At 34.6% G+C, this 26,328-nt stretch overlaps 1 protein-coding gene and 1 long non-coding RNA gene across 5 annotated transcripts in view; one reads left to right on the top strand and one right to left on the bottom strand.

Moving 5' to 3' along the window:
• The window catches only part of UGGT1 (UDP-glucose glycoprotein glucosyltransferase 1), a 170,597-nt gene that overhangs the window by 49,604 nt on the left and 94,665 nt on the right, over window positions 1-26,328 (top strand). For 3 of the 4 annotated variants that reach the window (XM_079130425.1, XM_079130424.1, XM_079130427.1), the window contains exons 16-23: window positions 3,076-3,211; window positions 5,124-5,255; window positions 11,672-11,836; window positions 17,196-17,316; window positions 22,296-22,394; window positions 23,221-23,244; window positions 23,733-23,827; window positions 25,583-25,789. In XM_079130425.1, the coding sequence (XP_078986551.1) occupies window positions 3,076-3,211; window positions 5,124-5,255; window positions 11,672-11,836; window positions 17,196-17,316; window positions 22,296-22,394; window positions 23,221-23,244; window positions 23,733-23,827; window positions 25,583-25,789 (979 nt within the window). The remainder of the gene's footprint in view (window positions 1-3,075; window positions 3,212-5,123; window positions 5,256-11,671; window positions 11,837-17,195; window positions 17,317-22,295; window positions 22,395-23,220; window positions 23,245-23,732; window positions 23,828-25,582; window positions 25,790-26,328) is intronic. The other variant, XM_079130426.1, reaches the window with a different exon arrangement.
• LOC306655869 lies at window positions 5,273-11,663 on the bottom strand. Its single transcript, XR_013762336.1, has 3 exons — window positions 11,109-11,663; window positions 5,475-11,045; window positions 5,273-5,427 (listed from the first exon to the last, which is right to left on the bottom strand). It is a non-coding gene; the product is annotated as an uncharacterized lncRNA (long non-coding RNA).

Below are 26,328 nucleotides of genomic sequence, written 5' to 3'. Positions count from 1 at the left end.
AACAATTTGACATTTGACATATGTCTTTTTATTTTCTTCTGTTTTTAGACTGTAACCCCTCTACTCTAAAATTAATAGATTGCTTTTTTAGAACTATGTTTAGTAATTAATTAATATTGTTATACACTAATATTATGTAAACTCCAAAGTTTCTATTAGGATTCTTTGTTTATATGGCACATGCTATGGGGTTTTGACAAAGGACAAATGTGTAATGTCAAGTATCTACATTATAATATCATATAGGTTCAAGTCACTGCCCTAAATACCCCCTATGCTCCATCTGTTTGTCCGTTCCTTCATTATTCCCCAAGCCTTGGCAACTACTTATCTTTTAACTGTTTTCATAGTTTTGCTTTTTCCAGAATGTCATATAGTTTCAGTCATGCAGGATATCGTCTTTTCAGATTGGCTTCCTTCACCTAAGCAATGTGCATTGAAGGATCCTCCGTATCTTTTTTTTTTTTTTTGGTGCTGGGGTTTGAACCCAGGGGCACTTAACCACTAAGCTACACCCGCAACCCTTTTTTGTGTTTTATTTAGAGACAGGGCCTAAATTGCTTGGGGCCTCACTAAGTTGCTGAGCCTGGTTTTGAACTTGTGATTCTCCTGCCTCAGCCTCCTGAGCCTCTGGGATTACAGGCGTGCACCACCATGCCCAACCTCCATATCTTTTTGTGGGTTGATAATCTCATTTCTTTTAATCACTGAGTAATATTTCATTATATGGATATATCACACTTTATCTGTTTACCTGTTCACATCTGGAGGATGTCTTTGTTGCTTCCAAATTTGGGCAATTATGAATAAAGCTTCTATAAACATCTATGTACAGGTTTTTGTGTGGACATAGGTTTTTGATAACATTGGCTAAATACCAAGCAAAATTTCTGGATTGTGTGGTAAGTGTATGCTTAATTTTGTGTCCTCTCATTGCTGATTGTCAAGGTTGCCTCATCATCACTTTGTACACCATTAGGGACACAACCCATTGTGTCCATTTGTCACTATGCAACATCCCTCATGCACCAAATTCAAGTGGGTTTTTGGTACATGTAGTTTTGATCTCTGTGATCAAGTCTTCTTATTTAACTGGGAAATGGCCACTTATCCAAGGCAAATCATGACTGAATTCCAGATCAATGCTAAAGAACACCAATGTTATTAACCTTAATATTGAAAAGAGTTAGGAGGCATCTGGCAAAATCATTTCTGTGGGCAAGTACTTAGTTTGTATGAAGGTATTATGTATTTTCCAGAGGAAGAGAATATTTCTGGCCCATTTAAATTTGTTAATGCGCAGGTACATATTAGTGTTTCTTGTTTCAAATCTTTCATTTAGTGCCTGGGATGACTTTAGGTAAAAGCACTTAGCCAGAGTTCACTGTTTGTTCAAGTACCTGTACAACCCAGATCAAAGGGTTGGTGCCTCTGTTGGTCTCCAGTCACATAAAACTCTTCTGGGATGCTTTTCACAGAAGCAGTGTAATCCTTTGTTTTGGCCACCATCTTCTCTTCATCCCACCCCCAACCTTTTCCCTCCTATCTTGCCAGTCTCACTCTCAAGGGTTCTATAACTAGTCCCTAGGTGACTCTCAGCTCTGAAACCTATACAGAGATCACAGAAACAATATTGTGGCCACTGTTAATGTGTATTTTGCTCCTAAGAAGACACCAGTCTTCTTCCATTAAAGTGCTTCACTAGAAGTGAAGAGATATTTAATGGGGAATGTAGGGACTGCTAGGGGCTCCCTCCATGGATATTACTTAAGGATGGGGCCAAGGAGAAAAGAAAGGGACACGAGTGAGGAGAACAAAGGCGGGGGTGGGGGGGAGAAGGTATATGCTTAGCTTTGTAAAAGTTGTCTTCCAAAGTAGCTGCACTATTTTGCATTTCTATTAGCAGTGTATGAGAGAGTTCCCATTGTTCCACTCCTTGCCAGTGTTTGGTATTGTCAGTGTTTGGCCATTTTAATAGTAGTAATATATCATTGTTGTTCTAACTTGTAATTCTGTAATGACATAGGATGTTCAGCATCTTTTCTTTTCATGTGCTTATCTAACATCTCTATATCTTATTTGGTAAAATGTTTGTACGAATCTTTTGCTCATTTTAAAATTTGGTTGTTATCTTAATTTTTTAAAAAAGTTTTTAGTTGTTGATGGACCTTTATTTACTTACTTTATTTATATGCAGGCTGAGAATCAAACCCAGTGCCTCACACACGCTAGGCAAGCATTCTATCACGGAGTCACAACCCCAACTCCTTCTTAATGTTGTTTTAAGACTTGTAGTTATATTTTTAGATACCACTCGTTTATCAAATGGGTATTTTGCAAAGATTTTTTGTCAGCCTGTGGCTTTTCCTTTCCTTTTGTAGAGAAAAGTTTTTAATTTTTAAAATTTTAATTTTTATTTGTTCATTTTAGTTATACATGACAGTACAGTGTGTTTTGACATAGTATACATACATGGAGTATAACTTTCCATTCTTGTGTACATGATGTGGAGTTACACTGATCATGTATTCATTTATGAACATAGGAATGTTATGTCTGATTAATTTTATCTTTCCTAATCCCATCATAATAGCATTTTCCTTGTGGTTTATTCCTTTATTTTAAATTTTAATAAAGTTTAACCTTGGTTGTGACTTTTTGGTATACGACAATTATAAATTTTTATCTGTATCTCTCATGTTGCTTGTGTCAAATCTCAGAATTCATCCTTCCATGTTTATTTTTATAGTCCAAAAGCTTTCATTTCCTCAATTTTTTTTTAAAGCAGAACAAAATATCCACCTAGAACTGTAGCAGTGCCCTTCATGTCAGTAATCTCTTCATGATTAGACAGCTTGCTTTCACATTGGAAATGCGTAGGCCATTTTGAGAATCTGCTCTTATTTTGTAAGTGATGCGTGAATGCCTCTGCCAACTGTGTTCATGTGGGGTGTGAACTGTGCTTTTCACTTAGTGATTGTGTGCCTATGTTGTCTATAGTACCTCAGTACAGGGATGCCATTCTCTTCGACTGGTTTTCATTCTTTGAGATATTTCTTCTTCTTTCCCCTCTAGAATTGGTTTTATCTTTGTGGTTAATGACTCTGAAGATGTTGATGCCGTGCAAGATGCTGGAGTGGCTGTTCTTAGAGCATATAATTATGTTGCCCAAGAAGCGGATGATTATCATGCCTTCCAGACTCTGACACATGTATGTTTTTGTTCAAAATGACATATAGTTTTTAAAAATTTAATTTGGTGTAAAACATAGTATGTGATAAGAAGGATTTTTGTTTTTCTGTAAAGAGAAAAGGTAAATTATTCACATAAACTCTAGGTGTTTTGTATTTCAGGAGTTGCCTTAACTATATTGATTTGCTAACATCAATAATAGATTGCTAAGATTTTATCTAAGATGAGATTCTTTAGGAGCCCTGCCAGTACATCTAGTCATCTGCCCTTTGGTGCTTTGAAATCACTGGTTACTACCTTCTGTCAATATGATAGTCTCTACTTGTTTAAAAATATGTTATTTTTTTCTTTAAGACTGTCATGTTTTTTTAAATTAGGATTTAGCTTAACATGCAATTTATATAATTCTTATTGATCAGTGGTCTGTTTTTTTGGTGTTTGTTGGAAAATCTGAAATGCTCTGTCTTGTATGTATAGTCAAAGGATTTATTTGTACAAGTTCAATCAGAATTCTCTGTTTTCTTTCTTTATATTTTTGAGTATAATAACTTTGTAAGTAATAATTCTTTTGTTTTCAGATTAATGATAACCTTAAACAATACATGTAAAGCATTTGATTCTATCACTTCTGTCCATAACATGATGTTAGTCTGCAGTTTTATATTTATTTGCTTTCAGATTCATTTGGGACATTTTTGGTTAATTAGGATGTTCACTTACTTTTTTGGCAAACTTTTATTTGGCAAACATTTATGTGCCAGGCCTGGTACTAGCTGTAGGGAATACAAAGACATAAGACTTTACCCTTGTTTTCAAAGACGTTACAACCTCCTGGAGGACAGGTACAGAGAGATAGTGTCCTGTAGTGTGGAGAACACAGCTGGCTATTTGGCACAGGGCCCTTTTCCAGCTAGGAAGGCCTTGAGTGATATTGTGGAGTGGGAAGTTGTCCCAGCTGATTCAAGGAAGAAAAGCAGGAGTCAGTTAAGCAGGTGCAAGTCAGACATGGTGATTCCAAGTTGTTAGTATGAGCTGGGGATTGTGAGAGCAAAGTGGAAGGGGGCCTCTGTAGGATGGGCAGCTGGAGTATATGGAATATGGCAGGCAGATTTAAAAACTCATTCTGCTGTAGTATGGAGATGGATCCGAAGAAGGGCAAAGGGGGAGACTGGGATTCTAGTTGATGAGCTGTTCTGTTATCTCCATGAGAAATGATGGGAATGGTAGTTAGCAGTGGGGTTGTAGAGAATAAAATAGAAAAAAAAAGGCCACTCAGAATAATAAGTGTTTTAGTCTGCTTTTTAAAGCCCCCCCCTTTCTTGGATAGGCCATGTTAAGGAAAGGATAATACGAATTTTATTTCTTTTTGTTTAATTTTTATTGTAAAAGTAATACATGCTTACTATAAAAAATTCAAATTGCATCTATATCAGTTTAAAATTTCTCATTCTCACCCCTCTCTTCCCCGATCCTCCTTAAAAGTAGGTGTTATTAAAGGGTTGCCTTGCAGCCTTTTAGATGTTGAACTGTACACATACAGATACAATTTTGCTATTTATTTTTATCTACTTTTTAAAAACAGGGATTTTGCTGTATATAATTTCTACCATTTTTCACCCTCAATGTTTCAATGATTCCTTATAAGTATTCAGATTTTCCTTAATGCATTTGGAACTTAATGTGATTATGAACTGATTGGATCACTTTAATTTTTTAATTTAAACTTTTTTGTGCCATTTCAAAATTATTTAGTTTCTAACCTAGGAAGGCATCTTAATAAAGTATTTAGAAAATGGAGAATTCCTAGTGTGTCCTAATTTGACCTTTTAAGAAAAATAATCAAATTTTTCTACATTCAGAAATCTTTCATAATGAACATTTTGAAATTTGAATTTGAAAGTGTGGTTGGTTACCTGTTTTTCTTTGTTCAGATCTATAACAAGGTGAGAACTGGAGAAAAAGTGAAAGTTGAACATGTGGTCAGTGTCCTGGAGAAGAAGTATCCATATGTAGAAGTGAATAGCATTTTGGGGATTGATTCTGCTTACGATCAGAATCGGAAGGTAATAAATTCTTTGATACTTCTCATTTGACTGCAACATCGTAATATCTTCTTCAGGAGGGTTGTTAATAGTGGGGGTGTAAAGTGTTCAGTACTTAACATTTAAAAATTTAATAGCTTTTGTTTTCTTTTTTGAATCGTGGTCTCACTGTGTTGTCCTGTTTGGCCTCAAACTCAAGATCCTTCTGCCTCTGCCTTCTAAGTAAGATACTGCAGGCACACACCACCTACTTGCCTAGCATTTAAAAATTTAGAAATGTGGTATACACAGTGGAGTTTACTCAGTTTAAAGAAAATGAAAATGATGCATTTGTAGGAAAATGGATGGAACTAGAGATTATCACGTTACGTGAAATAAGTCAAACTCAGAAGGTTAAGTGTTGTATATTTTCCTCTCATGTATGCTAAAGCTAGAAAGGAAAAGGAAAACAAAGTTGGAGTGATTCTCCTAAAATCAAAGGGAGATGAGTAGAGAAAAAAGACCAAGGTGTGGGAGGATGAGGAGGAAAGGGTAAGTTCTGGGAGTGCTACTGGCTAAGTTATATTGTTATAATGTGTGCATGTAGAAATATGTAACAACAAATCCCATCAATATGTACAACTATAATGCACCAATAAAAAATGTGCAAAATAATTTTAAAAAAGAAACAATTTAGAAACCAAATCACTTTTAGTATTTGAAAAAGTAGTTTATATTTCAGTTTTGTGAAGCTATCACTGATTTTAACTTGCATATTAACTATTAAATTGGAGAATAATTTTTCTCAATTGTGGTGCTTGTATGAAGTACTGTTCTAAAACTACTGGAAATTGTCCAGCTGGGTGATGATATACAGCTTAATATGTATCATAAGGCTTATTTAGTTGTTCGGGCTGGAGATGATAATGTATTAAGAAATATGATAAACAGGAGTGGCAAAATGTGGTAGTAAGGATATAATAGGGAAAATTTTAAACATTAAATTAAAAATATTTAAAGATAATTATTTTTCTTGTGAGACATTAAATACAATAAAAGATCTTTACCTATTGTACCTATTGTAAGCAGGAACAGTTTGCTCAGTTTATTGAAAATGTATGTTAAGGCATGGAATGAAAATACATTCCTGGAATTTTTTTTTTTACATGTTTTTAGTTGTCGATAGACCTTTATTTAATTTATTTATCTATATTTGGTGCTGAGGATCGAACCCCAGTGCCTCACACATACTAGGCAAGCACTATATCACTGTGCTACAACCCCAGCATTTCTGAAACATTTAATTTAAAATATATGAAAGTTATTTACCAACTTTTTTCTTTTTTTAAATGAAGAACAAAACCTTTGCTTTTTCATTCCTTTATGAACCATACTCAATTGTTTATGATGTCTTTCATCTGAGTACAGAATCCCTCTAAATTTTTATAATCTCCTTCCCATGCATTTTAACTTGTCTGACTCATACCCAGTTTAGCCTCAGTTGGTTTTAGCCTTATCTTTTTGAGTTTTCCAGTGGTTCAATTTGTAGGTACAACAACTTTTTCTTTCTGTACTCTATTTTATTGGTTTATATAGCATTAAATTGTGTTATTTCACTAACAAGATCGTTGATTTAGAAACAGACACAACTGATGGTTGCTAAGCATGGGCCTTCTCGAGAGTTGCTCATCAGTGTTAAGTGTTTTGAGTAAGACAGTATTTACTATTACTCTGTGGGATGCATTGCCAAGTATTCTGCTTGATGTTCTTTGATTTTTAAAAAAGTGCTTGTCACTACTTAGTAAATACATTTTTTAAACCACTAATGTTATAACCTATAAGTGCTCTAGGTTATTATCAATGCTAATTTGTAATTTTAGAGAAACATATAGTCTTCCGTCTCCTTAGAATTATCTCCTTAGAATTATCTCATGACAGTGTTCTATCTACTCAGAGAGAGAGAGAAAAAAAAAATAATATAACCTTGCTACCACATATTCAGCTCTATATGGTACTTACTTTTTTGTGGAGGTGGTACTGGGGATTGACCTCAGGGGCACATGACCACTGAGCCACATCCCCAACTCTTTGTATTTTATTTAGAGACAGGATCTCACTGAGTTGCTTAGTGCCTTGCTTTTGCTGAGGCTGGCTGGCTTTGAACTCACAATCCTGCTGCCTCAGCCTCCTGAACTGCTGGGATTACAAGTGTGTGCCCCCGTGCCCAGCAGTACTTACTTTTGATGTGATTGTATTGCTTATCTTCTGGACCCAAGAACTAAGGGAATAACTTAGAGAAAAGATCCCTGAACCTTCAAGTTGTCTGCCTTTTACTAGGAATGTGGTAACTAGGCAAGTCACTTTACTTTTCTGAACCTAATCTCATAATCTCTGAAGTGAATCTGATATTTTCCATAATTACTTCATGGGATTGTTCTGAGAATCACAAATAATATGCATAAAAAGATTTTAGGAGAAATGTGTAGTACGGACATTGGGTCCTGTTACATGGTTGTATGTTGTTCCCTCAAATCCTGGTCCCAGAAGGCAAGTGATTTAAGTATCTTGAGTATAATCTAAACTCACATATTTTTTACCACCTCACCCTACTTTTCTTACTATTTATTCAACTTTTTAAAAAATATTCTTATTAGTTGTTGATGGACCTTTATTTTATTTACTCATTTATATGCAGTGCGGAGCATTGAACCCAGTGCCTTCACACTAGGCAAGCACTGTACCACTGAGCCACAACCCAAGCCTATTTATTCCACTTTTTGCAGGATACAACCAAAGACCTACTTCTAAATTTACATGTCAAATTTATGCTTCTCTACCAATGAACACTCATGGCCACAAATCATATATTTTTTTGGGAAATACTCTCTCTCTCTGGCTTTAGTCTAAAGGAACATAAGTAATATTAAAGACCCTAAAGACCAAGGAAATTAAAGAGAAGTCAGAGGAAGGGGCATAAAATGGAATGTGTTAGTGAACTTTAGTCCTTTAATTTTTTTCTTTGGTAAGAGAGTTCAGTAGAGAGCTTTAATGTAGATGAGACTTGAAACTTTTGAAGATGATGTAAACCTTGATGAGGTAATTCAAATTCTGAATGCATAATGATGGTATGCCATGATCTTCAAACACTTGTTGCTTTGTGAAAGTGCCAGAATTTGAATGCTAAAGTCAAATTGATTCATGTTTTTGTCCATTAATGGCTGGTGGGTTTCTTTAAATGAAGACTGTGTTAATACCATAAATTTTCCGCAAAGCTGCTGGGGATCCAAGGCTCTAAGAGGACCACCTCACCATTGTATAATGGGAAGTGTTTATTAATCGGGTAATTTAGTAAATTGAAATTTGTTTAGTAGGTATGCTACTATAAGGTGATTCAAGGTTTAGAGGGATTGAACAAAATACTATTTAGCAAGAAGACATGAAATAATAACTAGAGAAAGTTTTGAACTACTTTAGAATAAGGAATAAAATTTTAATTCTTTAAAACAATAATAATACTGGGAAACCTTACTGTCAGCCCTGACAATAGAATGTGGTTCCTTCTTTGGGAGAATTCACACAGCTTCGCTGGAAGAGACAAACAGATGTGAGCAGTATGGTTTTGGTGATAGTGATGTTCTGAGTGTTCACTCCTTGTTTGTGGAAGCCCAGTGCAGCAGAAGGCATTTCTGCCAGTTTGGGACAAGAGGAAGACTGGAAGCTCTCTTAGAGGCACCCCAGTCCTCATGCATGCAATCTACTGCTGAGCTACACCTCCAGTACCTTTTCTGGTTTTTAAAATGAAACAATAAAACTTAGTAATTTTTTTTCCCAAATTGACACAACACAGCAAGAATAATACTCTACAGAAAAAGGGTAAGTGAAGTAAAAGAAAAGTAGGATCACTTTGGGAATATCAAAGATTTGAGAGAATTTATGGAATTTTCTCATCCTTAACATTTAGAAATGTTTAACTCTCATTTCGTCTTAACCTATGAGAAAAAGTACAATTGGCTTTTTTTTTTTATTGTAGATGACTGCTTTATCAAAAGTATTTACTTTATGGCTGGGGTGTACGTGATAGAATATAAGAGGTCCTGAATTTAATCTCCAACATCACATTAAAAAGAAAGTATTTTCTTAATAATTTTGAATAAAGGAGACAAATTGGGAGAGAGGTTATTTTTACATGTATTTAAATCTTGCTTCTGCTGAAGAATCAAATGGGAATATCACAGACCAAGCTCTTCAGTAGTTTCCCAGACTTGGCCATTTTCCTCATTTATATCAACAAAAGGCCCTTCCACATACAAACAGATCATGTTATTTATATTTAAATGGTTTAATTTCTTAGCTGTTTAGGAAAGGGCTCTCAAAGCACAGATATTGAGGAGATCCTCGAAGTCTTAAGAATCTAACATATAAGAATTTTTAAACTGTAAGAGCTTTTCCTACACACGCGCGCACACACACACACACACACACACGAACAGGTTCCTTTGAAATTTTGAAATGGTTCTTTTTAGGAAAAGATGACTGCTTTTAGCATCTATCATTGCATTTGTAATTTAATCTGTGCCTTTTGTTAACAAATCTGAAATAATAATATCTTTTGTGTCTGATATTTGAAATAAGTAATTAGTTCTAAAAGTAGACAATGTAATTTAAGTAGAACTTTTTAACTGAACAGTTTTTTTTTTTTTCTAATTAGTATAAAGCCATTAGGAGAAGTTCTAACTTTCACATGCAAACATTTTACATTTGTCATATTAACCATGAGCTCTTATTAATCACATTTGTCATTTGTGGGCGGCTCATTGCAAGACTTTGCCAGTAATTAGTGTTTGTTAATAATTTATCATTAACATTTCCAGTGATCTGTTCATAGAAAAATCTCACTTGTCATGTTCTACTCTGCTAACTGGTGGTGGTTTGTTATTTGGTCGTATAAACTATATGCAAGTGGTGAAAAAGGAAAATGTTTAGTTAAAACACCTCCTTTTCTTCCTGACTGTGACTCTTATGCCTTTCCACATATAAAACCAATGTTATTTATTTATTATTATCACTTGGAATTATAATGTGGGTTTTTTGTTTTGCTTTATTTCTAAATTTGAGATGGGATCTCTCTATGTTGTGTCCACTGGTTTCCAACTCTTGGACTCAAGCAATCCTCCCACCTCAGCCTCCTGAGAGCTGGGACTACAAGTGTGTACCACCTCTCCTGACCTTTGTTTTAATTGGCTGACGGGGGTGATTTCAAAGCTCAAGTTATATTAAAATTGAGTTTTTAAGGAGTTCTGTGATGTAGGTGAGGTTTCAAAATTAACACGGTAAGTAAGAGTTTGGAAGTGTTAATCTAAACATTTTAAACAATGAATAGTGGCTCATGCCTATAATCCCATCATCTCTGGAGGGTGAGGCGGGAGGATCCCAAGTGTAAGTCCAATCTGGGCAACTTAGTGAAACACTGTCTTGAAATAAAAAATCAAAGTAAAAGGATTGGGGATGTATCTCAGTGGTAGAGTGCCCCTTGGTTTGTCCTATCTAAAAAAAAGGTTATAGATAAATTGTGCAACTTTCAGAAAGGATCACTTACAAGGTGTTCAATAAGAATTTTTAAAGTAACCCTCTTTAGTAGTAAGGTAGTTTTTACTCTGAAAAGTTAGTCTGAGGGAGCAGTACCCTTGTTGATAAAAGTGTTCATTTTAGATCCATTTGCCATTTTGTTGCCTTGGGATTTCCTTACTAAGAAATTTCTTTTGTCTTAGAAAAGAGGAAAGATTGTACTTAATATTTTTTAGAGCAATTTTTGAACCCTGTTTTCCCACAAACCTTTTTTTTTTAATTTTTTTTTTTTCACAGCAGCATAACCCGTTTATTGAGGAAATCACAAACCTTATTTTGTTTTCTACAGGCATAATTTCTTGTTAGTGATAGGGACCCTTATTTATTTTGAATTGGGTGTAAATATTTCAGGGCATTCTGCCCAAGAGCACTATTAATTTATGGTAACAGGTAGCTGTGCTGCATGATTATGGTAAACCCCTGGCTACATGTGACCTTTTAAATGGAAATTAACTAAAATTGAAGATTTAGTTACTTAGTCATAGTAGCAACATTTGAAGTGCTCAGTAGCCACTGACAGTAACTACTACATTAAACAACACAGAATATTTACCTCATTACAGGAGTTCTGTTGTATAATGTATAATGTTAACCATAGTAATATGTAATATGTAGCCTGGACTACACCCATAACGTGCCAATTTGTGCGTAATTTGTGACTTTTTTGTAGTTTTATATGAAGTCACTTTAAAAAATATCTTTAGTTATTTCTTTTTTACATGTTTTATTGATTTCTTTTCCTATTGAAAGAGGCATGTAAGAAAAATAAGCTTTATTCTTTTGTGTCATGAGGTGCAAAAAATGTACTGTTTTTGTGCTCCCTTGTGTTCTAGGAAGGAAGAGGCTACTATGAGCAGACTGGTGTTGGTCCACTGCCTGTCGTTTTGTTCAATGGAATGCCCTTTGAAAAGGAACAACTAGATCCCGATGAGCTGGAAACCATCACAATGCACAAAATTCTGGAGACCACTACTTTCTTCCAAAGAGCTGTGTACTTGGTGAGTAGCATTTCATGGCTGACTTTGAAAGAGAACAGTTAGCTTTCATTTTTATAGCTTTTGTAGTATGCAGTAAAACTCTTTTAAGCATCACTGTTTTCTATGTGCCACTAATTGGTTTGCAGACTCCTAGAAACTCCTGCTATAAAGCAAAATATTCATAAAACTTCTATATGGTGTAATTGAAATAGCAATTTTTATTAGTTTCAGGATTAAGTATTTATTTTATTATTATTATTTATTTACAATGCTGGTAATTGAACCCAGGGCCGCCTCATGCATGCTAGGCAGACATTCTATCACTGGGCTATATCTCTAGCATTAAATATTTAAATTGTAAGAATTTCTAAGAGACTTTTTATTCTATTTGTAAGAAATTTTGACTTTGGAAAGACTCAAACATTATTTATTATTTATATACATAAATATTATAGTTTTTGATATAATTCACACATCATAAAAACTCAACTTTTTAACATGTGCAAATCAGTGATTTGGGGTCCATATACAGAGTATCAGATGTGATCTGAGGGGACATCTGTGAACAACAAAGTCACTTCTGTCATAGGATCAGGAGGTTATCACCTGGAATCAGGTATATAAACCATCTAGATTATTTGCTATGTACTTTTTGGCAGTCTTCTCTCCTTTTGAAGATATGTAGATACTAATACCCTTTTGTATCTCTTAGGTTTCTTAGATTGGACAGCCTTACTTGATATATCTTCAACTTCACTATGTTTTTTTTCTTCTGTTAACTAAAATTTTCTGTTGACCTTTAGTAAATATTTCAGTTATATATATATATATATACTTTTTTTTTTTTTCTGTGTTGAAGATTGAACCCAGGGCCTCCCTTGAGCCACATCCCCAGCCCATTAGTCATTGTGTTTTTTAACTCCAGGTTTTTAAATTTCATTCTTTTTCATAATTTCTTTCACTATATTGATATTATCTATATGGAGAGAATAATTCTCAAATTTTGCCTTAGTTTGGTAGACATTATTTCTTATCATTCTTTGTATTTGAAATAGCTTATTGAAATTCTTTGTGTTATAAGTCCAGTGTTTAGGCTTTCTGAGGAACAGTGGGTACTGGCTGCTTGTTTTCCAAAGCATATACATACTTCTCTCTTTGCATGTTTTATTTTTGATAACTGGACACTTTAAATAATGTGACACCTCTAGAAATCAGACCTTCATCCTACCAGGGTGCTATTTGTTCTTATAGTGCTATTTACTATTTGTTCTTGCAGCAGCTGTTGTTTGTGTAGTGACTTACCTGAATAAATTCTTTGTCATGTGTAACCTCAGAAGTTTCTACTTATTTAGCCTATTGATGATCCTTTAAAATGTCACAAAGGCCGCTAAGCATGGTGGCATATACCTGTAATCCCAGGCTACTGTGGGATACTGAGACAAGAGTATCACAAGCTTGAGGTCAGTCTGGGCAATTTACTGAGACCCTGTCTCAAAATTAGAAATTAAAAAGGGATTGAATGTAGCTGAGTGCTTGCCTAGCATGTGTTAGAAGTTAAATGCCTAGTACTGAGTATGTTGGGGGTAGTGGGAAGGGAGGGTTACAAAGGTCACATTCCTACAGAGATTCACAGTTATTCTTCAATAAAAATTCCTTTGAATTTTGCATGCCTTCAGTTAATTGCCAGTTTTGGGGAAGTTGGTTGACTTTTTTTTGTTTTTAGTACTGGAGAGTGAACCCAGGGGTATTGTAACACTAAACTACATCCCAGCCCTTCTTATTTTGAGACAGGATCTTGCCAAGTTGCTGAGGCTGTCCTCATACTTGCAGTCCTCATGCATGAATTGCTAGAATTAGAGGTGTGTACTCCCACACCTGACTTGAATATTATTTACTAGCATTGTCAAAAAGACTTTTTTGAAGACAGACTTGTCAGAGGTCTTTATCATTTCTGCCAATTGTCTCTCTCAAATATTTTAAATATCAACTGATGTTGATGTAATCCTAAGTAAAAATAAATGTATTTAAAATTTTTATTGAAGTAAAAGATAAGCACAAAACAAAATTTACCATTTTAAGTGTAGAAGTCAATGGCATTTAGTATGATCACAATCCTGTGCAACTTTCACCTCTGTTCATCTCCAGAACTTTTTATCATTCCAAGCAGAAACTATCTACCCATTAAACAGTAACTACCCATATTCTCTTCCCCCAGCCACTGGTAACCACTCTTCTACTTTCTATTTCTATAAATTTGCCTATTCCTCATACAAGTAGAATCATAATATTTGTCCTTTTGTGTCTAGTCTATTTCAGTGTTTATCTACATTGTAGCATATATCAGAATTCCTGTGTGTGGAGGTGTGTGTGTGTATACCACATTTTGTTTATTCATTTATCTTTTGGTGAATATTTGTATCATTACCTTCCATTGGATGGCTATTCTGAATAATCCTGCTGTGAACATTGGTGTACTAGTGTGTGTTTAACTTCTGCCTCAGTTATTTTGGTAATATACCTTAAAGTGGAGTTGCTGGATCATATGATAATTCCATTTAACATTTAGAGGAGCTGCTGAACTATTTTCCACAGCAGTTGTATATTCCCACCAGAAATGTGAAAGTGTTCCGATTCTCACATCCTTGCTAATTAACGTTATTTTGTTGTTGTTGTTGTTTTTAATTATAGCCATTCTAATAGGTGTGAGTGAAGTAGTATTACATTGTGACCTTGACCTATTTGCATTTCCTAATGACTGACTACTGGTGTTGAGGCATCTTTCATGTGCTTGTTGGTCGTTTGTATATCTTCTTTGGAGAAATGTCTGTTTCAAGTTGTCCATTTTTGAATAGAGCTTTTAATTGTATTTAAGTTCTAGGAGTTTTTGTTTATTATGGATATGAATCCTTTATCAGCTGTATGGTCTGCAAGTATTTTCTTCCATTCTGTGACTTTTATTCTCTGTGCTTTTGGTGTTTTGTCCAAGAAATCATTGCTAAATCCATTGTCATAAAGATTTTTTTCCTAGTGTTTTCTTCTAAGAGCTTTAAACTTTTAGCTCTTTAGTTTAGTCTTTGATCCATTTTGAGTTAATTTTGTAAGTTAAGGGTCCAACTTCACTCTTTCACATCTTGATGTTTGATTTTTTTTTTTTTTTTTTACAGCACCATGTATAAAAAGACCAGAAATACAATTTTAAAGAAGTAAATGAAGAGTGGGGATGTATCTCAGTGGTTGAGCACTTTTCTAGGATGCATAAGGCCCTAAATTTGATCCTCGGCTCTTTCCTCCCCACCAAAAAAAGAAATCATTGTGCTGAGTGTTAATGCATTCATACAAAACTGTCCTTGGGGTTGAATTCCATTGCATGTCCCCTAATGTATAAGAGTGGATTTTTGTTGTTGTATTATGGAATTTGTACTTCATGGAGCTACTGGAATGGGAATATGAAAATATGAGTTTGGCATAGTTATCTAAATTTATGAACCTTTAGAAGAAATGGTGATTATTTTTCTTTATTTAATGATATAAACAGAACTCTTTCTAGCCTCCTTTTTAGAAATTTAAAATATTTCTTCAGTTTAGTTATAAAAATTCAGAGAAGACTGGGGGTATAGCTTAGTGATAGAATGCTTACACAGCTTGAATAAGGCCTTGGGTTTGAACCACAGGACCACAGAAGAAATAAAAAAATCAGAAGAACTTTTGTTTTCTGTTTTTCAGATAATGATATATCTGTTGTTTATAAATAAGAGTAGCCATGTAAAAATATCCCCTCTGTGATTGCTAGTTTTCCTCTGCTTCCACTTGCTTGGTCAGTGAGAAACTTGGTTGGGGCTAGATAGGATAAATTTTTCTATATTATGACAAAAGCCATATATGCTCATATACATATTTAGAAAATAACTAAATTTAGGAAACATTGGATTATATAAAGTAAAAAATGGAAATTCTTCCCTTCCTTAGTCCCTGGAAACATGTATATGTGTCTGTGTCTGCATGTATATTGGAATGATTATATATATGTGTGTGTGTGTGTGTGTGTGTGTGTGTATTTTATTTTTTCTAGTTGACTATATCTTTACATTTTTGAGCATACTAATCTCAACACTTTTAAACTACTGCATAGTATCCCATTTTTAAGAATAATCATTTATTTCATTCCCTAATATTGGATAATGCTTTTAGATTTTCACAGTGCTACAGTGAATATTCTAGTATGTATATCTTTATACATTATTTTTTAAATAAATACCAAGAATTGGAATTGTATGTCAAAGAGTAATGCACATTTTAAATTTTGATTTAAATTCACTGTACAAAAAGATATGCAGTACAGATGACATGAACTTCAAAATACATAAGGAAATGTAAGGATATGTCATCACAAACAATGTCTAATTGGGATTTTTTTTAGATCTGTTTATAGTTGATTAACATTTTTTTAAAAGTGCTTTTATATTGAATATTTTACATATGATAAATTTGCAGATTTCCAGTTACTAACACTTGTCTCTAAGATCACTTTTAGGAAGTACAATTATTTCTATAATATGAGATGCACAAAAGAGTCAACTAAATGACAAATGATTCCTCCACCCTGTAGGGTAATCATGACTCAGGAGATAAAGGATTACTTGAATTCCTGAGGTTGAAAAAAAGCTGTCAGTGATTTTTATTACAAAGCATATTAACAAAATTGAAAAAAAAACAAAAACAAAAACAAAGCATATTAACAAATTGACAGTTGATCTTTGACTTTTCCTTCAGAAAGAAGCTAGCTACTAATAGATCTCAGGGTGAATTTGTGTGTGTGTGTGGACTATGGATTGAACCTTGGGATTCTCTACCACTAAACTATATCCCCATCCTTTTTATTTTTTATTTGAAACAAGGTCTTGATAAATTGCTGATCCTAGCCTTAAACTTAATGATCCTTTTTGTCTTAGCCCCCCAAGTTGCTGGGTTTATAAGTGTGAGCCAGTGCACTGGGCCTACTATGTTAACTCTTAGCCAATTTGTAGAGCTTGCTTTTTCTCTGGGGAAGCACAGTAGTGTGTGGAGAGAACATTTACATTTGATACTCACTTTTTATTAACCCTGTAACTTTGAGTAAGTTACTTAATTTTTCTGTGCCTTAGTCTTCTCATCTTAAAATGAATGTTAATAAACATCTACCTCCAGAGTTAGAGATTCTGCACATAAATCACCCATCTATGCTTGGCAATGACAGGGAACTCTGATAATGTAACTTCTGTCTTTAACTGTTATCACCACAAAGAAACTGTTACCAAGCTGATAGTTTTCTTACTTCCTAGTGAATTATTATCAGTGATATTCCCCTAACAACCTTGTTCCCTCTGTTTATTTTTTCCTGTAGGGTGAATTGTCCCATGATCAAGATGTGGTAGAGTATATTATGAATCAGCCGAATGTTGTTCCACGAATCAATTCCAGGATTTTGACAGCTGAGCGAGAGTATCTGGATTTAACAGCAAGTAGTAAGGAGAATTTCAGGAATAACTTTTGAATTTTTGATTTGTGCTTTAAGTTCTTTGCATTTATTAGATTGTAATGTTAACAAGATAACCCAAGATGGTAACACAATTTGATTTTTAAACTCATTGCACCTTGAGTTCATATTATGAACTTTCAAATTCACAAGAATTCTCTTCTAAAGAAGACAAATTCTCCCTGGGTAAAACCTTATCAACTTTGGAAAACATTCAATGCCTCTTAAATGCCAACTTTTTGGCATTCCTACTGTCATAAAGCAGTTGAGTGGTTCTCTTTCTTAATTCTCTAGATTCACTCATCAGTAATGTCAAAAAATATCTAAAAAAATTTTACTCTGAAAACATAGAATGCCTTAAAAAAATAAAGCAGCTTCATTCAGGTATAACATACATACTATAAAACTCAACCTTTTTTTTATATTGCTAACGATGGAACCTAGGATCTAACACTTGCTAGACCATTGCTTTACCATGGAGCATATATCCCTATCCCACAATTTAGCCTTTTAGAGTGCACAATTTGATCGCTTTTAGTTTATTCTCAAAACTGTGCAGTCATCATCACTGTTGAACTTTAGAACATTATCATCACCCCAGAAGAACCCATGGGTCATTGTCCATTCCCCACTCCTCCTATCCCTGGCAGCCATTAATCTACTCTGTTTCTGTTTTGCCTATTCTGAACATTTTATATAATTGGAAGCCTTTTGTGCATGCCTTCTTTTCTTTAGCATATTTCTATAGTTATCTGTATTGTAGCATATCAGTAAATATTTCATTCCTTTTTAGTGGCTTAAATATTCCATTTTGTGAATATTCCACCCTTTCCTCAGTTGACAGACATTTAGATATTTTCCATAAGAATACCTTTTAAGAACTTGGTTAAGCTATTGTGTACTTTATTTCTTACGCTTTCCATTGGGACTCTGAAGGCCACTTCAGCAAACACCTATAAATAAGGAAGCTGTCATCATCACTAGGGAAGGAAGAGATAGGTGAAATCATAACCAAGTGTATTTGTTGTTGTATTTGGGTATAATGAAAATGATCTATTTATGGTTGTTAAGGCTAATCTACTTGAGACTAAATTTCTTTCCTTTTAGGTAGAGAAAAATGTAAATTTATGCTTACATTTAAAAAATGTAATATATATTTATAAGAATAAATATATACATAGAGGGATAGTAAATACATACTTATACTTTAAAAAGAAACTGCTCAGAAAGTGAGCTCCGTTGTTTCTTTACAACCAGGTATTACTTTCTTACCAGAAGTTTTAATAGAGCAAGGCAAGCAGTATTATGACTCTTTATCCTAAGTTTTTGTTGTTTTTATCATTTTTAATCAGATTCGAAGGGCAGTGTTTGGATTATTCATGCATAATGAGCATGATAGAAGTTTGGTGTTTTGGGATTTCCTTTTCCACCAACAGTTGTAGTTACAAGCTATGAAAGAGTGCTGGTATGTAGTGGTAAAACTGCAATTTATCAGCTGAAGCTGGTGCAGATATCATTGATAGGCAGTGGCATCCTCCTGACCTTCACCCAGCTTTCTCTGGTCTTTATTGACCTGGGACCTTTTAAGAAGAGTGTTAGTCAGATTTCTGTCACTGTGACCAAATACATGGTAAAACCAACCTAAAAAGAAAGATTGGTTTATTTTGGTTTCAAAAGTTGTGTTCCATGGTTAGTTGACTGTGTTGTTTTTGGACATGTAGTAAGCAGAATACCATATTGTGGAGTGAATGGTGGAGCAGCACTGCTCATCTCATAGTGGCAGGAAAGTAAAAAGAAATAGGAAGGGCCTGGGGTCCCAGTATCCCCTTCAAGTGCCCCAATAACCTAACTTCCTTCCACTTCACCCTACCTGGTAAAGGTTCCACCACCTCCCAGTAGCACCACAGGTTGACAACCAAGACTTTAGCATATAAGCCTTTAGAAGACATTTTAAGATTCAAACCTTCTTTAAGGTTGTGGTGTTCTTTCTCTTCCCCTGTGTGATGTCATTAACTGTGTCTGCCAGTGTAAAAGACACAGGGTGCTTTTTTAAAATTAATTAATTTATTTAAAGTTTTAAAAAATTCTTTTTTGTTATTCATGACAGTAGAATATATTTTGACATATCACATACATGGAGTACAACTTCCCATTTTTGTGGTTGTAATGAGGATTTATACTGGTTGTGTATTCATATATGAACATAGGAAAGTTATGTCTGATTCATTCTACTATCTTTTCCATTCCTATCTTCCCTTCCCTTTATTCCCCTTTGTCTAATCCAAGAAAATTCTATTGCCCCTCCCCCACTTCAGCCCCCTTATTGTGAGTTACCATCTGCATATCAGAGAAAATATCTGGCCTTTGTTTTTTTAGGGATTGGTTTATTTTACTTAGCATGATAATCACCAGTTCCATCCATTCACTGGAAAATTCCATAATTTCATTCTTCTTTATAGCTGAATGATATTCCATGGTGTATATGTGCCACATTTTCTTTATCCATTCATCTGTTGAAGGTTGGTTCCATAGCTTAGCTATTGTGAACTGAGCTGCTATAAACATTGATATGACTGTGTCACTTTAGTATGCTGATTTTAAATCCTTTGGGTATATACCAAGGAAGTAGAATAACTGCATCAAATGGTGGTTCCATTCCAAGTTTTCTGAAAAATCTCCATACTGCTTTCTAGAGTGGTTGCACCAATTTGCAATCCCACCAGCAATGTATGACTGACTGTATCTTTTCCCTCACATCCTCACCAACATTTACTGTTACTTGTATTCTTGATAATTGTCATTTTGACTAGAGTAAGATGAAATCTCATTATAGTTCTAATTTGCATTTCTCTAGTTACTAGGGATATTGAACATTTTTCATACATTTGTTGACCAATTGTATTTCTTCTGTGAAGTGTCTATTCAGTTCCTTTGACCATTTATTGATTGGGTTGTTTTTTGAGTTCTTTATATATCCTGGAGATTAATGATCTATCCGAGGTGCAGGTGGCAAAGACTTTTTTCCCCATTCTGTAGGCTCTCTCTTCATGTTCATGATTGTTTCCTTTGCTGCGAAGAAGCTTTTTAGTTTGATATAATCTCATTTATTGATTCTTAATTTTACTTCTTGTGCTTTAGAGGTCCTGTTGAGGAATTTGCTTCCTAAGCCAACTTGATGAGATTTTGGGCCTACTTTTTCTTCTAGTAGGTGCAGAGTCTCTGGTCTAATGCCTAGATTTGAGTTGAGTTTTGTATAGGGTGAGAAATAGGGGTTTAATTTCATTTTACTGCATATGGATTTCCAGTTTTGCCAGTACCATTTGTTGAAGAGGCTATCTTTTCTCCAATGTATGTTTTATGGCACCTTTGTCTAGTATGAGACAGCTCTATTTATGTGGGTATGTCTTCTATTCTTTTCCATTGGTCTTTATGTCTGTTTTGGTGTCAATACTATGCTGTTTTTTTTTTTTTTTTTTTTTTACTCTAGCTCTGTAGTATAATTTAAGGTCTGGTATTGTGATGTCTCCTGCTTCACTTTTCTCACTAAGGATTGCTTTGGCTATTCTGGGCCTCTTATTTTCCAAATGAATTTCATGATTGTTTTTTCTGTTTCTATGAAGAACATCATTGGAACCTTAATAGAAATTGCACTGAATCTGTATAGTGCTTTTGGTAGTATGGCCATTTTGAAAATATTAATTCTGCTTATCTAAGAACAGGGGAGATTTTCCATCTTCTAAGGTCTTCTTCAATGTTTTAATGTGTAGTTTTCATCGTAGAGGTCTTTCACCTCTTTTGTTAGATTGATTCCCAAATGTTTTTTTGAGGCTATTATGAATGGGATAGTTTTCCTAATCTCTCTTTCAGTTGATTCATCACTGATGTATAGGAACGCAATTGATTTATGGGTGTGGATTTTATATCCTGCTACTTTGCTGAATTTATTTATGAGTTCTAGAAGTTTTCTGGTGGAGTTTTTTGGGTCTTCTAAATATAGAATCATGTCATCCACACATAGTGATGGTTCGAGTTCTTCTTTTCCTATTCATATTCCTTTAATTTCTTTCTTCTGTCTAATTAGCTCTGGCTAGAGTTTCCAGAACTATGTTAAATAGAAGTGGCTAGAGTTTCCAGAACTATGTTGAATAGAAGTGATGAAAGAGAGCATCTCAGGGTGCTTTGAGTAGAAAGAGATGGGTTAGTGGGTACACAGACAAGTAGATGGGTAGGTGGCTAAGCAAGTATTTTTGGGGAACAGTGATTGGGAAAGGCATGTTTATTATGTTGTAATAGGAATTAAGGTGGGATAGATTGCTGGTAGTGGTCTCTTTATTATATTAGACTGGAGACCATTGCATGAGAAGAAATTACTGGGTATTTTAGAGCAAGGGATTGACTTGATGAAACTGAAGTCTTGGCATGAGTGATCTGATTAACCATGATAATAAGAGCACTGCCTTTGGGCACTAATTGGAGAAGATACATATTGAAAATAGTGAAAATGAACTTTTGTTTCTGTTAGGGTTAGAGAAAAAAATGTTATTTCGTTAGACATGGAAAGTAAAAATCAGATTCTTCTTCTATCCTTCCCTTATGAAATAGGGACCAGTATACTCTAGTGATGGACTAGAAGAGGGAGTGATGATTTAAGAGGATCTCTAAGAGATTGTTCTCCAGTTGCAAAGTGACAGTGGAAACAGGATGAAATTTAAACTATTAAACTGATGTATATGTATACGTGATAGCTATGTGAGGCATGTTCATTACTCATTAAATTCGTGTCTTAAAGTTTGATTAATGGGGTAGGAATCATGCTGTGAACTTGTTCAGTAAATGTGGAACTTAATATACTTCACTCATGTATTTTTATACATCTTATGGTCAAAGCAGGCAATCAATTGAATTTTAGCAGTAGATTGAACTGAGGTATATTAATTATACATCTATTTCAATTTTTTCTCTTCCCAGATAACTTCTTTGTGGATGATTATGCTAGATTTTCTGCCTTGGATTCCCAAGGCAAGACTGCTGCTCTAGCCAATAGTATGAACTATCTGACAAAGAAAGGTAATCTATTCTGGGCTTATCTTGGATTCACCATTTTTTTCTTCTTGTTGTCTTAGTATTTGCAGACATAATTTCATCTATATGGGAAAAAAGATTTCGCAATTTCTTTAAAAGAAATTAAAAAGAAATTTTAAAAATACTTTTAATTCTTTGAGTCTAGAAAATGCCTATTTAAAATTTAATTCCTTATATTTGTTTACAAATTCAAGTGTTGTCTTTATAAATTCTATATTAGCTATTAAAGTTAAAAGGAAAAAATCCTTTAAGGATCAAAATGAAAAAATATGATATAAAAATGGGTTAATGGATTGAAAATTGGTTCTACTTCCCTATTTATTGACACCATAGGGTTAATTTTATTTTAGGGTTTACAAGATAAACTAGGTTCTAGAAAGCCTGGTGTAATTTTTAAAACTGATTTTTTGGAAAATGTAGAGTTACTTAATTAAGCTAAGATTGTGTAAAATAAAACTTTCATTTGCAGGGAGATTTTTTCCCTCTCTGGTCACATTTATTACCCTTTCAAAAAAGAAATGTCTGTCATTTAAGATAGCTCCATTTTTATCCCTGAGGTGATCTTCTCCCAGGGAAGATTTCTGGTTCCCCAGGTATATGTGAGTATAAGCAAGTACCCTACTGGGTTCGTCAAAGAAATTGTTTCTGAGTGGTTCTGGGACAGTGCTATAGCACTCATGGAATTAAAGAGCAGGAAGAAGCAGAGATCACGTCATAATACATCATTTAATCTTTTGACTCTTATAGTGGGCATTATTATTGAAATGACATTTTGTTTTTCTTCTACATTTTTCCCTTCACCTTTGTCCAGGAATGTCCTCCAAGGAAATATATGGTAACTCAAAACTTCAGAATGTTCTATCTTTTTCTTAATTATCTTAATGTGGTTTCAGAGACTATTGTTATTCAAAATTTATTGACACTTTATATGACGTTTCTGGAACCTGTGGGCAAAAGTAGGCTATATCAATGCAGAGAAATTTTGCAAAAGTTTTTGCAGAGAATAATATTTCAGAAAGTTACTAATTGATGTGATTAAAGATTATACTGTGTTGCCCACATGTTTCATTTTATATGTTAACAGATCCCCAGACTGAATTAATCAGTGCATGTTCCTAGTTTCTAACTAAGCTACTTGAAAGCTTACCCTGCTTTCATTTAGTAGAGAAGTTTCGCTGCTTGTTTGCTTTGTATCTTCGTTAAAAACTGGTCATTTTCTTACTTTGTGCATGGTTTTTAGAAATTATTTGTATTCATCACAATGTTGGAACCAAAAGATATGCTCTTTCTTTCAATTCAGTTTGCTATTTTTTTTTTTTACAGATGATTCTTTTATCAGGCCAGTAACTTTTTGGATTGTTGGAGATTTTGATACTCCTTCTGGAAGGCAATTATTGTATGATGCTATTAAACATCAGGCAAGTATCTAGGACTTCATTTTGTATTTTTGTTTGAGGCTGCAGTTGTCCTCCTAGGCATCTGTGTTGATCTGATCATTCTGGTGGGTAGTGAGTCCTGCTTTCTTAGTGATTGAGGAGAAGGAGTGTTGTGTCTTCAAAGGTCTGTCAGCTCCTAAGAAATGAGTTCAGAGACTGCAATGTCCTGGCTTTATTTAAAGGAATAGATTCTTTTAGGAAAAAAATATGAGACCTTATCAGATAAGTTTTTCTTGGGTGAGTGTGTTCTTGCCGCAAAGATGCTATGGGGACCTTGCATATTATTGAGAGATGGGTCCTTCCATCAAGAGAGGCCAACATTTCAGAAAAGTAGATCAAAGTGCACAGAGAAATACAGAGATGCTCTGAAAAATGTTGCATATGAGTAAAGGACTTAAGTGAATGTCATTGCTGAGTGATTGAGAAGATATTGATTCTTCTAGAGAGTACTGTTGTCAGAAGATGAGGTGTCAAAATTCTTTTTCCTGAGCTGTTTGAATTTGCAGCTTCATTCAGACTTCACTGCCCTCTTTGTGTCCCCTTTCCATCCTGTGCCCCCAGAAAGACTTACTGAAATAAGGAAATACATAGGTGATTTCAGGTTCACTGTGGTGCCAAGTGCCTCTGTTATGCAAGGGAGTAGACTAGACACTGTGAGGTAATCCAAGGTTAAGTCAGGGGCGGTTCTAGTGAAGGGTGATGTGTGTACCAGGTACTTTAACAAACTGATAAACCACTCAGGTGGTACTTGAGTGGGAGAACTGGGAAGGAGAGTACAGTTTCATAAGCACATATTTTCATTGAAGTAAAATAAAGATTTGTAAGTGCTTAAATTATAGAATATTGTGTCATCCATGTGACACTACTCAGATCAAGAAATAGAGAATTCTTGAATTCCTGAAGGCCCTCCCCCGCTTGTTCTCCAGTCACTACCCCCTTTCTTCCCTCTTCTCACAACACAGAGCACCTGTGTTTTTCTTTATTTAAATGGAATCTTAGATATGTATTTGTTTATATTTGGTTTCTTTTCTCAGTGATGTTTAGTTCTTTTTCTCTGTAATATTATACTGTAATGGCAGTACCACAAAATTTTATTCTTTGTTTAAACTGTTTGAGGGATGACTGAGTTTTTAGTTTGGGACTATTGTGAAGAATACAGCTATGAATACTCTTACACATGTCTTTTGATTCATATTAGTATAAATTTCTGTTGCTTATATTCTTGATACAAGCCCATTTTAGGTTTTATGGGTCCCAGATATCTTCTTCCACATGGACTCCTATCTTTTCATTCCAGGAGAGATTAATTTTTACTAAGCAGCTAGAAAGACCATGTGAATGAAGATGGGTTTGAGCAGGCCCCTGATGGGTAGTTGGGACTTAAGGGAGAATAGATGGAATGTAGTTGAGGTCCATAGGCCAGCATGAGGCATGATGTTTGTTAGAAGAATATAAAATGTGTTGGGGAAAATTGGACTCTGATGGTCTGTAATGTCTGCTGTATTACAGGGGTGGTTAGAAATGAGGTTGAAAGGAAGGTTTGGGCCAGTTCATGTACGGTTTTGAAGGTCTAACTATAGTATCTGAATTTCATTCTGAACACAGGAGAACTACTGAAGACTTTTTAAGGGAGCATTTATTTGCTCTTAGAGAATTTATGGAATATGATTGGTGTAAATGCTTCTTTTTAAGTCTGAAACATCTGCCTCATACATCTTTGTTCCATTTTGTGAATAGAAATCCAGTAACAATGTTAGGATAAGCATGATCAATAATCCAAGCAAAGAGATAAATTATGAGAACACCCAGATCTCCAGAGCAATCTGGGCAGCTCTCCAAACTCAGACCTCCAACTCTGCTAAGAACTTCATCACCAAAATGGCCAAGGAGGAGACAGCAGAGGCTCTGGCCACAGGAGCTGACATTGGGGAGTTCTCTGTTGGGGTAAGGCTCTATGAGTTCCTTGTTCTGCCATAGATGTCCACTCCCTTGAGCTGATGTGTCCTTTTCAATATCAGGATTTGTGTTTAGTTTGTGTTTGAAAGGATTTTTTATTTTTATTTTTTAAATTTAGAAGGATCTTCCTAAGAAATAATTCTGACACATTCCTATTGTTGCTTACCCCTCCCCGCCCACCCCAGTGCTGGGGACTGAACCCAGGGCCTTGAAAAGGCTAGGCAAGCACTCTATCACCAAGCCTCATCTTTTCACTTTTGCTTTTAAAAACTTGCCTAAGTTTCAGACGATGCCTTTTATTTAGTTTGAAAGACAGACTTTTTGATTTGTTTATAAAGTAAAAAATGAAGATTTGAATCACTTATGAGCTAAAGATTTGTCTGTTCTTGATTTATTTCCAGTAAAACCAGTGTTTTCATTTATTTAATGTTACTTAAGTATTTTGTAGTTTTAAAATTTCTTATAAAATGATAGATATACTGAGTTTCAGTTAGAGAAAACAGCTCTTTTTGAAGTTAACAAGATTT

This window comes from Sciurus vulgaris, assembly GCF_902686455.1.
Source record: "Sciurus vulgaris genome assembly, chromosome: 3".
Lineage (NCBI taxonomy): Eukaryota > Metazoa > Chordata > Mammalia > Rodentia > Sciuridae > Sciurus > Sciurus vulgaris.
Note: the sequence above shows the minus strand (reverse complement) of the source record. Positions and strands in the feature narration are given on the sequence as shown.